The sequence below is a fragment of the Choristoneura fumiferana genome, chromosome 19 (assembly GCF_025370935.1).
Source record: "Choristoneura fumiferana chromosome 19, NRCan_CFum_1, whole genome shotgun sequence".
Taxonomy (NCBI): domain Eukaryota; kingdom Metazoa; phylum Arthropoda; class Insecta; order Lepidoptera; family Tortricidae; genus Choristoneura; species Choristoneura fumiferana.
The window spans coordinates 635093-650594 of record NC_133490.1 but is presented as its reverse complement, the minus strand read 5'-3'; the positions used below and the strand labels follow the sequence as shown (position 1 = coordinate 650594).

Here is a 15502-nt window from a genome sequence, read left to right as displayed (position 1 = left end):
ATATTAAATATGATTTTAATCTAAACTTTGTTTTCACGCCCGTAATAACAGACTTTGAAAGCCATACTTGAAAACCTCACGCAACAGTGCGCCATCTAGTGAGACAAAAAACGATAGCCCTTATTGATCTAATATAATATAAGAATTATTACGATTCATCATCATCATCATGATTATTATTATAGTATTATGTGATTAATTTAATCCAATTATTAACCGATTATTGAGACATGATTATTTTAACTGAATTATTATACAATTATATTATGATTGTTCTCATTAAATTAATTCGATTATATTAATTACGATTATTAATATATTACAATTTTTATTATAATTTTAATTATTAAGTACATAGTTATTATTTTATTATTTATTGCGTAATTATTTTTTCATTATTATTATTACACAAATTATTTTTAATCTGTGTGCTTAATAGGATAAGTTGCGAGAATAATCGCCACAGTCTCATACACGTGTCACAAAATGCGCTTATATAAATACGTCCAAATCTGCAATGCGTTGTTAAATGTTTCTGAATATGATAAGATTTCTCTAACAAAACTTTTCTTTATTTCAGGTACTTAGCCGATTTAGGAACAGCTGCCGACGCAGTCCTGGTAACAATAAGTGGATACTTCGTCTTCCTTAACAAACACAAGTTTTTGAAGAAAAATTCCGTTCAGAAAAGTTGATTTCCAAGCAAAAATACGACAAATGTCACAGTTCAACATACAAACTTGTTTTTATTTGTCAGTTTAAGTAGAAAGCGTCAAACATAAAAACTATATGTCGTCTTGAGTCTACCTTCTCTAATATTATGATTTAAATTCGGGTTTTGTGCCGCGTACCTTGATTTTAGAGAAGCTCGTTTTTTCTTCGATTGTTTTAGAAACCCGAATTTAAATCCTAAAATTAATAATAAACGCGATAGTCTAAAACATTGTGTTCTAAGTCGGTAGGTTGGTTAGTTTCCTATCCTCTCTTTTTTCCGTCGGTTAAATATAATAAACCTTCACGTTATCCATCTAGATATCTACACCTTTAAACGAGCAATTCTTGTTTATTTATTTCAGGGATCTCGGAAACTAACGATTTCAATAAAAAAATACTACTTATGCGCTTTCCGGGGGAAGCAGTAGAATATTAAGGATTCATTAATTTTATTATGCAAAGTCCTAGTTTTCAATTTTGAAACTGTTGGCTAAATATGCAAGCTTTTAAAGCGTCACTTCATAAACAATAAAAGAAAAGAAAAAACAGCGCAACATTTTTTTTTTGCTAAGTATTTGAATTTTGAACAGATGGCCTCGTACGTTTTTAAAAAGTAATAAATAAGTATTGTAATTTTGAACAAAACATTGTTTTTTTTCCTCGCATTCAAAGTGAAAAGTAGTGCTTAACGCGAGACTAAACAAACATAATGCCACTCGAAAACTCTAAATATCTCGTGTCATTATGGCTTGTTTTAGTCCCTTGTTGAACAATCTACAATTTTTTTAAATAAAACACTACAAATCAGTACATTTACAACAATGATCTAGCTTGGGTTTGTATCTAATTTAAGCTAATCGATTAAGAAAAATTAAAGAAACTTCAACAAAATTCTAAACCCTAAAGTTAAGGTTCACTGAAATTTTTAGTTATTTTTGTTTTTTTAATTTGCAAAAGACGTAACCAGTTAACTAAGAAAAAGAACAAGTATTCTTTCTGTGTTACCCTTTTTTTGGAAATAAATAAAAGAGTAACTTAATTCAGACATTATTTATATTAAGTAATACTAACAACTGATGGATCCTAGTTATCTGAATAAATACATTTTATTATTATTATTATTTATTGTTTTCCTCAAAAATCAGTTCATCTCTTCAATACAGGAGAATAGTGAGCACTCAACTCAACCTCTCTAAGGCAATGCGCCTTATATAGAGGTTGAGTGCTCTGCTCACTTCTTCACTCTTCGTCTTCATTATAAACCAGTTCTTCCATCATCTACTTCTTTGCTTTATTCGAGTTTCTTCTTTGTGGGGTGCAATAATAATCTTATGGCTTCTTGTGGCTGTAGTTTTTGCGTGTGTGTAGTCTGCTGTGGTGATTCTTCGTTTTCTTTACTTCCCAACTAAGCTGCTGCCGAAACCGCTTCCTCCGAAGCCAGAGCCTCCCTGCTGGAAGTTATTAAAGCCTCCTTGGCCACCCTGGGTGCCGAAGCCTGACTGACCACCTGAGGCACCTCCGGAAGACTGCTGGGCTGAAGTCACCTGTAAATGGCAAAACCATTTTAATGTTTGCTAAGTATTTTCATCATCATTTGGAAGACGTCCGCTGCTGAACAAAAGCCTCCTCCTTAGATCGCCACAATGAACGACAACTTACCACTTGTATCCACCGTATTTTACATACAATACTTATCTATTGAGTCAGATAGTGCAACGTTTAAGTAACCTTCAACTTTTGGTTCTTTTAGTGACTGGTCTCCTATATTATCTCAGAGTGGCATTTTTACACTAGGCATATTATATTATAGTACGTATTTGGCTTGTTTGAAATTACGAGAGTAACAATTGGCACGCGCTGTAACACGACGTTGTGAAAATTAGTGTTTACTTGTAATTATAGAATCAATTAAACTTGAATCATTATCATTAATGGCCAAAGAGACAGTTGAAAAATGAATTGTTTTATCAAATTGACTGTATACCGGTTTTCTACGTTTAACTCTCTTTACATTCATTAACGTAGATTATAACTGCCAGAATTCGTTTATTCCAACAATGTGATATAAAAAAAAGAAAACAAACTATGCGAAAGAGGTGTGATTTCTATAACATTATGAATGGGTTTTTATTGATTTTGCCAAGAAGTCTCTTACCTGTTGAAAGCTGCTCTGCTGTCCGCCTTGGCTGAATCCTGAACTGCCACCTCCCGCGGCACCTTGGCTTCCGAACCCTGAAGCTCCACCACCGAACTGCTGTCCACCCCCGAACTGGCCAGCCCCCAGTTGCTGTCCAATACCGCCAAAGCCTAAGCCACTGCCCAGGCCACCCACACCCAGACCAGGGCCCACACCAACACCACCCAAGCCGCCGCCCAAACCGCCGCCCAACCCAGACCCGATGCCTCCTATGCCCACTGGTGGGATATAAGACTGGTGGATGGGGCCATACGGCTTAGCGGAAACCGCGACCGCGCAGGCAATGGTTAGCAACTGGAATCAAAGTATGACAACAATAAGAAAGAGAAAATACATATTTAGGTCATCTGGAACTTTACACATTATGCTTACATACAAATAATGATAGTAAAAAGTGATTTGAACCTAAATATTGATGAAATGTTTCGAGAAATAGGATGTTATTCTTGATGTTATTTTAGAAATTAATTCAATATTAAGAAGTTACAGCAAAATAAATCCTATGAAAAAGAAAGATCAATTTAAAAGAAAGTTAAAATGAAAATTATGATGGTTTGGAAACAGAGAACCCTCGAGACACAAAATTATAAAAGACACAAAAACTTAAGCTGTTCAAAGTTATTTTGGTGCTTGTAAGATTTATTTACTTCATCACCAAAATCTAATTTAATGTTGTTCGATCACTACCGAACTTCGGATTTTTTTACTTCTAGATTTTTCTGTTTATTTTCACGGGTTTCCCGTTTCTAACCGATTTTTAGATAACCGTCTCGAGAACACGTAGAGAAATTTCACTGTGAATGGCAATTTTTAATATCAATTTTCAATTAAGGTTAAATTCTTGGAGCCCAGCTGTATCTTTTCTGTTATTTTTTTCAATGTTTTCTAGTTACTGTATATTAATAAATTACTTTGAATAGAGAAATAAAGTTGTATATTAAACTCACCAGAAATTTCATAGTTGTTCCTTTCACCACAAACAATGCAACAATAACCTCAGCGTTTCTCAATTTACCTATATATGCATTCAAAACTCATTTGCTTAATTACTTTTTATACAATACCTGTCCATTGATAGCGTCATCGGGATTTCTTTATTTCATTCGCTTGATTGCTTTTATTTATAAAAATGTGGTATATAACATTAATTTTACATTATCTTTTAATGACTTTCTGGTCTTGGGGTCTTTTCTTCGTTGGGGAATTCAAATACTACGAGTACAGTGTCATTAGCGATTTTGTGCAAAGGTAACATTTGATCATTCGTTAGTAAGTTCTTGCTATCTGGCATAGTTAGTTAAATGTTCTGCTTGTGTTAAGAATCGTTAAAAAAAAATAGTTAATTTTTATCCTAAATTCTTATTTATTTTTTTATTATTAAAAGTATGTACAATAAAATCATCTATATAAAAGCTACTTAAATGTAGTTAGTCAAATAATTATAAATAAATGTTATAACCAATTACAATCAATATAAAACTAATTTTTCTTCAATTGCGTTAAATGGAGTGTTTGTGTTGATAATTTTCTATATAGCAACATTGCAGATTTGTATAAAACTTGACTTATCATTCTTGTTACCTTCTGAATTCTCAAATTCATAACGACTGTAACGTTCTTACAATTTAATTCCGAATTATACTTACCAGCAAGAATCTACAGTCCGCTTTTTATTCAAGACTCAGATGCGTTGCCAACCTAGAGGCCTAAGATGGGATACCTCAAATGCCAGTAATTTTACCGGCTGTCTTACTCTCCACGCCGAAACACAACAGTGCAAGCACAGCTGCTTCACGGCAGGATTAGCGAACAAGATGGTGGTAGCAATCTGGGCGGACCTTGCACAAGGTCCTACCACCACTGCTTTCAATGTTTCAGACTGTATAAAACTGTTTAGATCTGAGTGCTGACAATTACTGTTTAGAAGAATATGAAGGGCCTGTTTCACATCTCTGTTTATTCGGACGAAACAAAGAGACAGCATTAAAACAACTGTAATTCTTATGCAAAATTACAGCTGGACAGATTTGGAGGAAATTTGGTAGGTATGTAGATAACGGAGTCTGGAATAAGACGTAGGCTCCTTTTTATCCCCATAATCCAAAATTACAACCGCTACAATATTTCCCTTAACGGGCACCTTATTTAAACATTCTATCTCTCACGTTCATCCTTTTAATTTAAACCATCCTTTATCTAATACCTTTAAACGAGCAATTCTTATTTATTTATTTCGGGGATCTCGGAAACTAACGATTTTAATAAAAAAAAAATACTAAGTACTTATGCGCTTTTCGGGGGAAGCAATAGAATATAATATATTTTTTAATTCTCATCCTCTTAACATTGTTACTTTAGTCTCTGCATATTGGGACTAAAGCTCATTTTTAACCCCCGACGCAAAAAGAGGGGGGACGCAATAAGTTTGACCGCTATGTGTGTCTGTCTGTGGCACAGTAGCTCTTAAACGGTGGACCGATTTGAATGCGTTTTTTTTTTATTTGAAAGCAGGTTTTCTAGCGATGGTTCTTAGACATGTTTTATCAAAATCGGTTCAGCCATTTCAAGATCATCAGCTTTTTTGTTCGCCGCGGTAGGAATCTTAGACGCATAACGGGTATTTACTCTTCTGCCAAACATATTTAGGACCTAAAATTTGAAAACTTGGAGCAAGTGAATGAATTTGTGTACCTGGGATCTATGTTTACTAGGGATGTAAATGTGAAAGTGATATTGAAAGGAGAGTAAAGGCTGGTAACGTAGTGAATGGAGCGTTGCACACTTTCATAGCCAGAAAATCTCCAAAAGAGCTCGTCTGGCTCGTCTGGCTCGTGCTGGTACCAACACTCATGTATGGAAGTGAAAGTTGGGTGTGGCAGGAAAGGCATCAGAGTACAATAAATTCGGTAGAAATGAGAGCGTTAAGAAGTATGTTAGGTGTGAAATTGAGTGACAGAATTAGAAATAGTGCGATAAGGGAACGCTGTGGTGTAAATGAAAATTTAGTCACACGGATTGAGAGAATGAATGAAAACAGATTGACTAAGCAGATCTATAAGACGAGCGTGAATGGGAACGTTGGGAGAGGAAGGCCTAGACAAACGTACCACGATCAAATCGGGGACGTTCTGAAGAAAGGTCGGGTCAGGAATACTCTAAACCGACGTGCATGCATGAAAAGATTAATGAATGTAGAGGAAGCGAGAGTTGTATGCCAGAATCGTAGCAAGTGGAAGGATGTAGTCTCTGCCTACCCCGTTGGGAAAGAGGCGTGATTTTATGTATGCATGTATGTAAAATTTGAAACACCCATATATTGCAATATAACTATGCAAGATTATCCAGCCAGGATATCCAGAACACTAGTAGGTATTCTTGATAAAACCATAGCAGATATATCGTGTTTGGATTCGTTTCGATCATTATTTGATTCTACATACAATGCAATGGTGGCAACAGGATGAGCTGATGTTGCAGCCAGGATATCCAGCACACTAGTACACTCTATAAAAAATAATAGCACATATATCGTGGTTGGATTCGTTTTAAACAGTAATTGATTCTACATACAATGCAGTGGTGGCAACAAGATGAGCTGATGCTGCAGCCAGGATATCCAACACAATAATACACTTTAAAAAAATAATATGCCTACCAGTTTTAAATACATGCAATAAAAAAAACTTAAATTAAAAATAAAAAAAAAACCCCGACATAAAAAAACGCCAGCAAAAATAATAAATAAACGCCAGAAAAAAAAACGCCGACAAAAAACGCCTCCATAAAGACAACTAAAAAGTAAAAAATAATTATGCACTACTTAGCTGTTGCCCGCGATTTCATCTGCGAAGAATTCGTTTATCCCTATCCCGCGGGGACTATGCTGATGTCCCGCAAAATTGCCATAAGTTAATTTAGTATAAGTACCTAGTAATATTTTTTTATCAAAGTGTCGTCGGTGTCGGGGGACCGCTAAGGTTAATACTTTAAAAAATACAACATATGTACTTTAGTTTCCTGTTAACCTTAGCCGTCCCCCGAGTCCGACGGCACTTAGATAAAATATTACTAGGTACCTACTTGTAAATTATATTATGTTATGTATTTTTAATTGAAATTGAAATTTGTACGCCACTTGGTGGCACTGAGTGGCGATCTTATTATAATCTGTTAAATTGAAACCACTGCACACCCACTTATGACAAATAACCTCTATTTCATTCCATTTCATTTCAACCCTAAGGCCACGGATCACGGATTTTTTTAGTTATTTTTGTTTTTTGATTCGCAAAAGATGTAAAATAAAATAAATAAATATCATGGGATACTTTGAAACCAATTGACCACCAGATTGATTGATTATTTTGTTGATTTGTTACCAGTTAACTAAGAAAAAGAACAAGTATTCTTTCTGTGTTACCTTTTTTTTAGAAATAAATAAAAGAGTAACTTAAATTCAGACATTATTTATTGTTTTCCACAAAAATCATTTCATCTCTTCAATACAGGACCAGAAAAGTGAGCACTCAACCTCTAAGGCAATGCGCCTTATATAGAGGTTGAGTGCTCTGCTGACTTCTTCACTCTTCGTCTTCAGTATAAACCTTAGTTCTTCTATCATCTACTTCTTTGTTTTATTCGAGTTTCTTCTTTGTGGTGTGCAATAATAATCTTATGGCTTCTTGTGGCTGTATTTTGCGTGTGTGCAGTTTGCTGTGGTGGATTATTCGACGCTCATGCCATTATTGTTTCTTCCTAGTCGCGATTCTGCACAATATGGATTCCACACATTTGCTTTTGATCACATTCCTTATTCTTCGCAGTCATTAGTTTTATACAATCCGGTTTCTTCCTAGTCGCGATTCTGCACAATATGGATTCACAGTTGCTTTTGATCAATTCCTATTCTTCGCAGGTAGTAGTTTGATGTACCTCGACGAAAATCAGTTAAAAAGCTAATCAATTTATCCCATGTAGGTACATTGTACAGTCAGCGTTAGAGATATGTGACCCCCCCCCCTGCATACAACCAATCTATGTAGGGGGGGCCACATATCTCTGACGCTGACTGTACAATGTACCTACATGGGAAATAAATGATAGCTTTTTAACTTGATTTTCGTCGAGGTACATCAAACTACTACCTTGCGAAGAAATAAGGAATGTGATCAAAAGCAACTGTGTGGAATCCATATTGTGCAGAATCGCGACTAGGAAGAAACCGGATTGTATAAAACTAATGACTGCGAAGAATAAGGAATGTCATCAAAAGCAAATGTGTGGAATCCATATTGTGCAGAATCGCGACTAGGAAGAAACAATAATGGCATGAGCGTCGAATAATCCGCTGTGGTGATGTCTGCTGTGGTGATTCTTCGTTATCTTTACTTCCCAACTAAGCTGCTGCCGAAACCGCTTCCTCCGAAGCCAGAGCCTCCCTGCTGGTGGTTATTAAAGCCTCCTTGGCTACCCTGGGCGCCGAAGCCTGACTGACCACCTGAGGCACCTCCGGAAGACTGCTGGGCTGAAGTCACCTGAAAATGGCAAAACCATTTTAATGTGTGCTACGTATTTTCATCATCAGCCGGAAGATGTCCGCTACTGAAAAAAAGCCACCTCCTTAGATCGCCACAATGAATCACAACTCGCCACTTGTATTGGCCGTATTTTATGCTGGCCATTTTTATCAATACAGTTTAGGGATATTTAAGATCAGAGTGAATGAAGTGGCTACTTCTTTGTCAGTTCACTATATTGTCGGCGTCATCTTCACATGAGGTGAAATAGAGCTAGTCATTTTTAAATAAAAAAAAGTTTTATGGTCAAAGTTCGTTAGGAAGGAGTTTTGTTTTCTCGCTAAACGCTTATTTATAGTCTCCCTTTTCTATTAAGTCAGATACTGTAACATGTAAGTCACCTTCTAAATTTGGTTATTTTAGTGACTGGTCTCCTATATTTAGATTTTTTTTTGTTTTTGGATTTTCGTCTTTCGTGAAGCCGCCAAGCGGTCACAGCGGAAGACTAGCGTTGGCCTGCTCGGCCGACGCTATGAGTATGCTGAGTTGGAACCGTTTCGCGACTTGGCAAAAACTTGCAATAACTTTACTTGTGTCATATCTTGTAAATACTATAAAACTGTTTTTGCGAATAGCGAATAAGTTATTCTTATTCTTTATATGTCAGAGTGGCATTTTTACTAGGCATATTATAGTATTTGGCTTGTTTGAAATTACGAGAGTAACAATTGGCACGCGCTGTAACAGTTATGAAAATTGGTGTTTACTTTTAATTATAGAATCCATTATACTTGAATCATTATCATTAATGGCCAAAGAGACAGTTGAAAGTTGAATTGTTTAACTCTCTTTACATTCATTAACGTAGATTAATTGATTGTAATTAAAAGAGTCGCATTACAGCCAGAATTCGTTTACTCCAACAGTGTGATATAAAAAAAGAAAACAAAGTAAGGCGTGATTTCTATAGCATTATGAATGGGTATTTTCTTTATTGATTTTGCGAAGAAGTCTCTTACCTGTTGAAAGCTGCTCTGCTGTCCGCCTTGGTTGAATCCAGAACTGCCACCTCCCGAGGCACCTTGGCTTCCGAACCCTGAAGCTCCACCAGCGAACTGCTGTCCACCCCCGAACTGGCCAGCCCCCGCTTGCTGTCCAATACCGCCATGGCCATACGGCTTAGCGGAAACCGCGACCGCGCAGACAATGGTTAGCAACTGGAATCAAAGTATAACAACAATTAAGAAAGACAAAAATGTATTGAGGTCATCTGGAACACACTTCACACATTTATGCTTACATTCGAATAATGATAGTAATTACATACATACATACATACGCTCAAAAAACATAACCCTCCTTCGGGCAGTCGGGTAAAAAAAGTGATTTGAACCTAAATATTGATGAAATGTTTCGAGAAATAGGATCAGTTTTTCTTGATGTTATTTTAGAAATTAATTTAATATTAAGAAGTTACAGCAAAGGAAATGCTATGAAAAAGTTAAAATGAAAAACATTATGATTTGGAAACAGAGGACCCTCGAGACACAAAATTATAAAGAAATTAAGCTGTTCAAAGTTATTTTGGTGCTTGTAAGATATATTTACTTCATCGCCAAAATCTAATTTTATTTTATTCGATCATTATTGAACTTTTTTACTTCTTGATTTTTTTGTTTATTTTCACGGGTTTCCTGTTTCTAACCGATTTTTAGATAACCGTCTCGAGAACACGTAGAGAAATTTCACTGTGAATGGCAATTTTAATATCAATTTTCAATTAAGGTTAAAGTCCTGGAGCCCAGCTGTATCTTTTCTGTTTTTTTTTAATGTTTTCTAGATACTATATATTAATCAAATTACTTTGAATAGAGAAATAAAGTTGTATATTAAACTCACCAGAAGTTTCATAGTTGTTCCTTTCACCACAAACAATGCAACAATAACCTCAGCGTTTCTCAATTTACCTATATATGCATTCAAAACTCATTTGCTTAATTACTTTTTATACAATACCTGTCCATTGATAGCGTCATCACGTCTGACTTACTTGTATAATCATAATCATTGCTAAAAATATCGTTTGTTAACGATCGAGATTTCTCTATTTCATTCGCTTGATTGCCTTTGTTTATAAAAATGACATTAATTTATCATTAATTTTACATTATCTTTTAATGACTTTCTGGTCTTGGGGTCTTTTCTTCGTTGGGGAAATCAAATACTACGAGTACAGTGTCATTAGCGGTTTTGTGCAAAGGTTACATTTGATCATTCGTTAGTAAGTTCTTGCTATCTGGCATAGTTAGTTAAATTTGTTGTGTTTCGTAGTTTCCAACCACGGGATATTTTTCATTATTAATCATAATAGGTATTATATGTGACTATCTATTTTAATTTTTGGTTTTTCCTTCTTTAACGTCAGTGTTTCAGAGGTTTCTTCAATACTTTATGATTTTTTAATGTAAATGCATGGCATGAATAAGGAAATCCATTACAACCTCTACTCTCGGATTCAATCCTATGAAACTTTTGGTCCGCGAAAATGTTCACTTTATTACCTTCATATCATCTTTTCAATTTAGGAGTTTCATTCTTTTCGGTAAAATAATTGGCACTTATTATCTCTTTCTTCCCGAAACAGCCGTTGTCCTTTGTGGTTTGACCCATGACCTGTCGCCTCTCAAGCAGAGTGAGCTCAAACACAAGCTCGCACCTCTAATTCTTCTTCTTCTGTAATTGTTATGCAAAATTACAGCTGGAAGATTTGGTAGGTATGTGTAGATAACGGAGTCTGGAATAAAACGTAGGCTACTTTTTATCCCCGTAATCCAAAATTACAACCGCTACAGTGGCTACCGCTACAATATATCCTTATTTCCCTTAACGGGCACCTTATTTAAACATTCTGTTTCACGTAAACATCCTTATAATTTTAACCATCCTTTTATCTAATACCTTTAAACGAGCAATTCTTGTACTCGTATATGTATTATCATATATAATCAGAATCTCGGAAACGGCTTCAACGATTTTGCTGGAATGTGGTATGCAAGGGTTTTCGGGGATGACAAATCGATCTCTGGGAAAACGCTTATTATCGCGTTTCAGCCCGAGCAAAGCTCGGTCGCCCAGGTACTCTGTATTTTAAGCCCTTTTGATTATTTCTATTTATTGTCTTTTGAGCCTCTACAATTTGTTTCGTTAAATTAAAACGCCAATAATTATCGTCACGGCAAACACAAATTTCACGGTCACAGAGGTTTTTAACCGGAATTTCTTGTTTAGATTCTGGTTTCGCATGTGTTCGCCGCATGCGCAATTGGGCATTGTTTTGTTTAAGCATTCGTTTAAGTGCTTAGATGTAGTTGATTATATATGCGGGATTGTATTAAAGTCCTCTTGGCTTATTCCGGCTACGGTGACTGCTTCGGTTTCAATCGTTTTCCCTGTAAAAACTTACAAGTTTTACACGCCCATAGAAACTGCCATGAGCTTCTATGGGTGTGTAGATGAAAAACAGGGTCGGCATTTCCATGTCGGTATTAATCCGAGCTGGTAAAGAATGTCACTTGTCAAACGATCGAGTCAAGACACATAGAATTCTTTTTTAATGTTTTATTATGGACTATGAAACAACCCGTAACCGACCGGACTGACGTGAAAGAACACTTTCATTTTTTTTTAATTAATTGATGTTACTTAAAAATCTGATTTATATTCTGTTAATTAGAAAGGTTATTCCCATCGATAAAAAAAGTTTCAAGCTTTTCTAAAATTTTCATCCATTTACCGTTGCGGATGGATCCAATATGTGTACTGTAGTGGCGGACGTCCACTATTCTTATAATATACTATTATATAAGAAAAAAACACTTCTTATGATCTTTTCGTATGTATTTCAAATCACATGCTACGTTGGCAGCTCGGATACAATTCTTCTGTTTAACACCTTTGCGTCCGTTCCATATTTATTATATTCAAAAATGAACTATGCTGCGCATCGAATCAACGGACACAAGGGTTAGTACAGTACGCTTAGCTCTATTTCATTTAAAACTACCATTTTAAAACATACTAGCCCTATGCCCCTGGTGAGGGATCACATCATCATCTTCATCATTTAAAACATCTAAAGTACAATTCAATAGAATCTGTCAATTTTCTACATATTTAAGACACCCTATCGTGGGCACACTTGATTATATAAATATCACGAGACAATATCACGAGACAATTCACACCAATTGACCTAGTCCCAAAGTAAACCTACTAAGCAACGGATAAATATAATTATATAGATAGATACATACTTAAACACATATTAAACACCCAAGACCCGAGAACAACACTTCGTATTTTCATACAAATATCTGCCCCGACACGGGAATCGAACCCGGGACCTCAAGCTTCGTAGTCAGGTTCTCTAACCACTAGGCAATCTGGTCGTCTAAACCGTCCCAACCACCCGGTCCCGTCCGGTTGGTCGTATATGTCCCTGTTGTTGCAATTATCATCTAAAAGGAATCAAAAAAGAATAATAGTCACATCACAAAGCCTTAGGCAGCCCGGTGTTTATATTAGTAGGCTGGAAGTGTCTACAGGATTGTCAGATTCTATTGAATTGGAGTTTAGTAGAAAATATGTCTAATGTCATACGTGAATCAAATTATTTTTTGTGCTTCAGAGCAGCAGTTTTATTATTTTCCATTAACAACTTCTAATTCGTCTTATTAACAGCTGCGACTAACTTCAAATATCATCCAGTTTTACAACATTTTCTAATTAAACTTGTGCAATTAGTCACTAACGAGTTTAGTGTAGATTACTAGCCAAGTTAACTTAAAGTGGATTTTCTTTATGGAACTTGAGTGCAGAATCTACGGTACGATTCGATTACACCAATAGCCTTCCGTTACTAACTCGAGTCACTAAGCTGCAAATGCAATCAACCGGTCTATATATTTAATTTCATCTACTTATTTGGTTGACGACCAAAGGAAACTGAAGCGTGTTTTTTCGTGGACTTTGTTATGCTTCTAGTACAGTAGAGTTCATAAAAATGTGAGCAAAAATTTGATCAAAAATATCTGAACACGCTTCTACGCCGTTGACAATAGAGTCGTGTTCAGATATTTTTGATCAAAATTTTGCTTTCAAGTTTATGAACCCGAATGTACGAATGGGGACTCTTTTCGGGATCGATTTTTTAAATTGATTCGAATCGAATTTTGAAAAATCGCTTCAAGAGTGAACTCGATAAGATCGATTCCCTAAATTTATTTTGTTTGGCCACAAGTAATGCTTCTTTGTTGTTGTGCTGTTTACTCCGCTTTTGTGTTGGACTTTTAACAGGTTTAGTATTCAAATCTAGGTCGGACGCTACTTGGTTTTTTATTTTGTTTTTACTTATGCTATTTAGTGTTTTTAACTTTCAAAGATAATTCAAATACGTATCTTATCTTCTCCAAAAAATACGATTTAACAAAAAAAAAAAAACTGAGTCAAGCTCGCTCGCTCAGTAACGTTTAATAATATACCAAGTTTTGTGAAAAAAAAACAAACTTAACTTTGCAACGATTGTTTGTAGGTACAGAAGTAGTTTGGTAAAGTCTAATCTCACAAGTCTAATTTAGTAATTTCTTTCTCATTTAGTAATCGGATTGAGTTTTTTTTTTGCGTACTTACATTCTAGTTTGAATAACAACGTAAGTAGGTACATTTAATAAAACATAACCCTCCTTCGGGCGGTCGGGTAAAAAGTATAGTCACCAAAAATAGTTTTTTTACAAAAGCTAATTGTCACCCAGTCTTATTTATTTACACTCCTTAAAGTCGGCCTTTAACTCCGTCAACATTTACCTACCCGTCGCTTAAACAATACTTAATTTAATTCAGTCTAAGGTAACTCGTCTGTCCGGGACTGATTAAAACAGGGTAACTCGATTACCGGAATTCTCCGGGACAAGTGCAGGAAAAACCGGTAAATATTGTTTGTTGTGTTCACTTTTAAATTAACTTTTATGTGACATCTCTATTGGGGTAGTAAACTCGGTTTTATTTTTGAAATAAATTGCTGGTACCTATAAAATTTCAGTTGGCTCGATACGACTAGTTGGTTTTGCCGGTGGTAGGACCTTGTGCAAGGTCCTCCCGGATTGCTACCACCATCTTGCTCGCTAATCCTGCCGTGAAGCAGCAGTGCTTGCACTGTTGTGTTTCGGCGTGGAGAGTAAGACAGCCAGTGAAATTCCTGGCACGTGAGGTATCCCATCTTAGGCCTTCTTGGTTAAATTGGCAACGCGCCTGCAATACCCCTGGTGTTGCAGATGTTTATGGGCGGTGGTGATCTCTTACCATCAGGAGACCCACTTGCTCATTTGCCATCCAGTCGAATATAAAAAATATAGTACAGTGGGCTCAAAATCTGCACACGACTCTACTACCAAGGTAATAAGAGAGTGTTAAGATAATTCTGAGTATCACAACCGCTCATCTACATAATTCTGCTGCTGACTGTACAGTCGAACAAATTGAATCATGACCCAGGGTGGAACCTTTGTGCTACTAATGTCATGTTGACATCTCATACTTCTGTCAAGGAAATCATAGTGAAATTTATTATTAAAAGGTTCTACGCAAGCTCATTGCGGATTGGGAACGGATTGGGGACTATTTACTGTGTGTGAACACATACCACAAAGTTTCTTCGCAAGTCTGTGAAAATTTCTTTACGCTGTTTACCTTCACTGTAAAGCTCCTGGTAAATTTCAAATGTAATATCGCACGCAAATTCCGAAAAAAATCAAACGTCCTCTGCTTATGAGGCCATAAATCAAACTTAGCTACCACGGCTTTTCCATAGTACACTCGAACCAACTGAATCGTGACCTACTATGAACCTTTTCGTAGAAAATGTCATAGTGACATCACATTGCTTGGCAAGGGAATTTAGTTAGGAATCAAATGGTTCGCCTGTACAGTTAACGTCATAAATACGTGATCATTTCTGTACTTTGTCGCTTTCAGTCGTTACACAATTTCGTATGGCTTTTCAAACATGACGTTAAAGTGA

General features: G+C 35.9%; 3 protein-coding genes across 4 annotated transcripts in view; 1 reads left to right on the top strand and 2 right to left on the bottom strand.

Moving 5' to 3' along the window:
- The window catches only part of Cals (calsyntenin 1), a 273816-nt gene that overhangs the window by 74522 nt on the left and 183792 nt on the right, over positions 1 to 15502 (top strand). The window lies entirely within an intron of this gene.
- On the bottom strand, positions 1750 to 3967 carry LOC141438708 (uncharacterized). The gene is made up of 3 exons (XM_074102627.1): positions 3859 to 3967; positions 2870 to 3205; positions 1750 to 2258 (listed from the first exon to the last, which is right to left on the bottom strand). Exons 1-3 carry the CDS (start codon positions 3868 to 3870, stop codon positions 2109 to 2111), a joined length of 498 nt encoding a protein of 165 aa, XP_073958728.1. The 5' UTR covers positions 3871 to 3967; the 3' UTR covers positions 1750 to 2108.
- Positions 8069 to 10429, bottom strand: LOC141438709 (uncharacterized). The gene is made up of 3 exons (XM_074102628.1): positions 10327 to 10429; positions 9447 to 9644; positions 8069 to 8445 (listed from the first exon to the last, which is right to left on the bottom strand). The coding sequence occupies exons 1-3, from the start codon at positions 10336 to 10338 to the stop codon at positions 8296 to 8298; spliced, it is 360 nt and encodes a 119-aa protein (XP_073958729.1). The 5' UTR covers positions 10339 to 10429; the 3' UTR covers positions 8069 to 8295.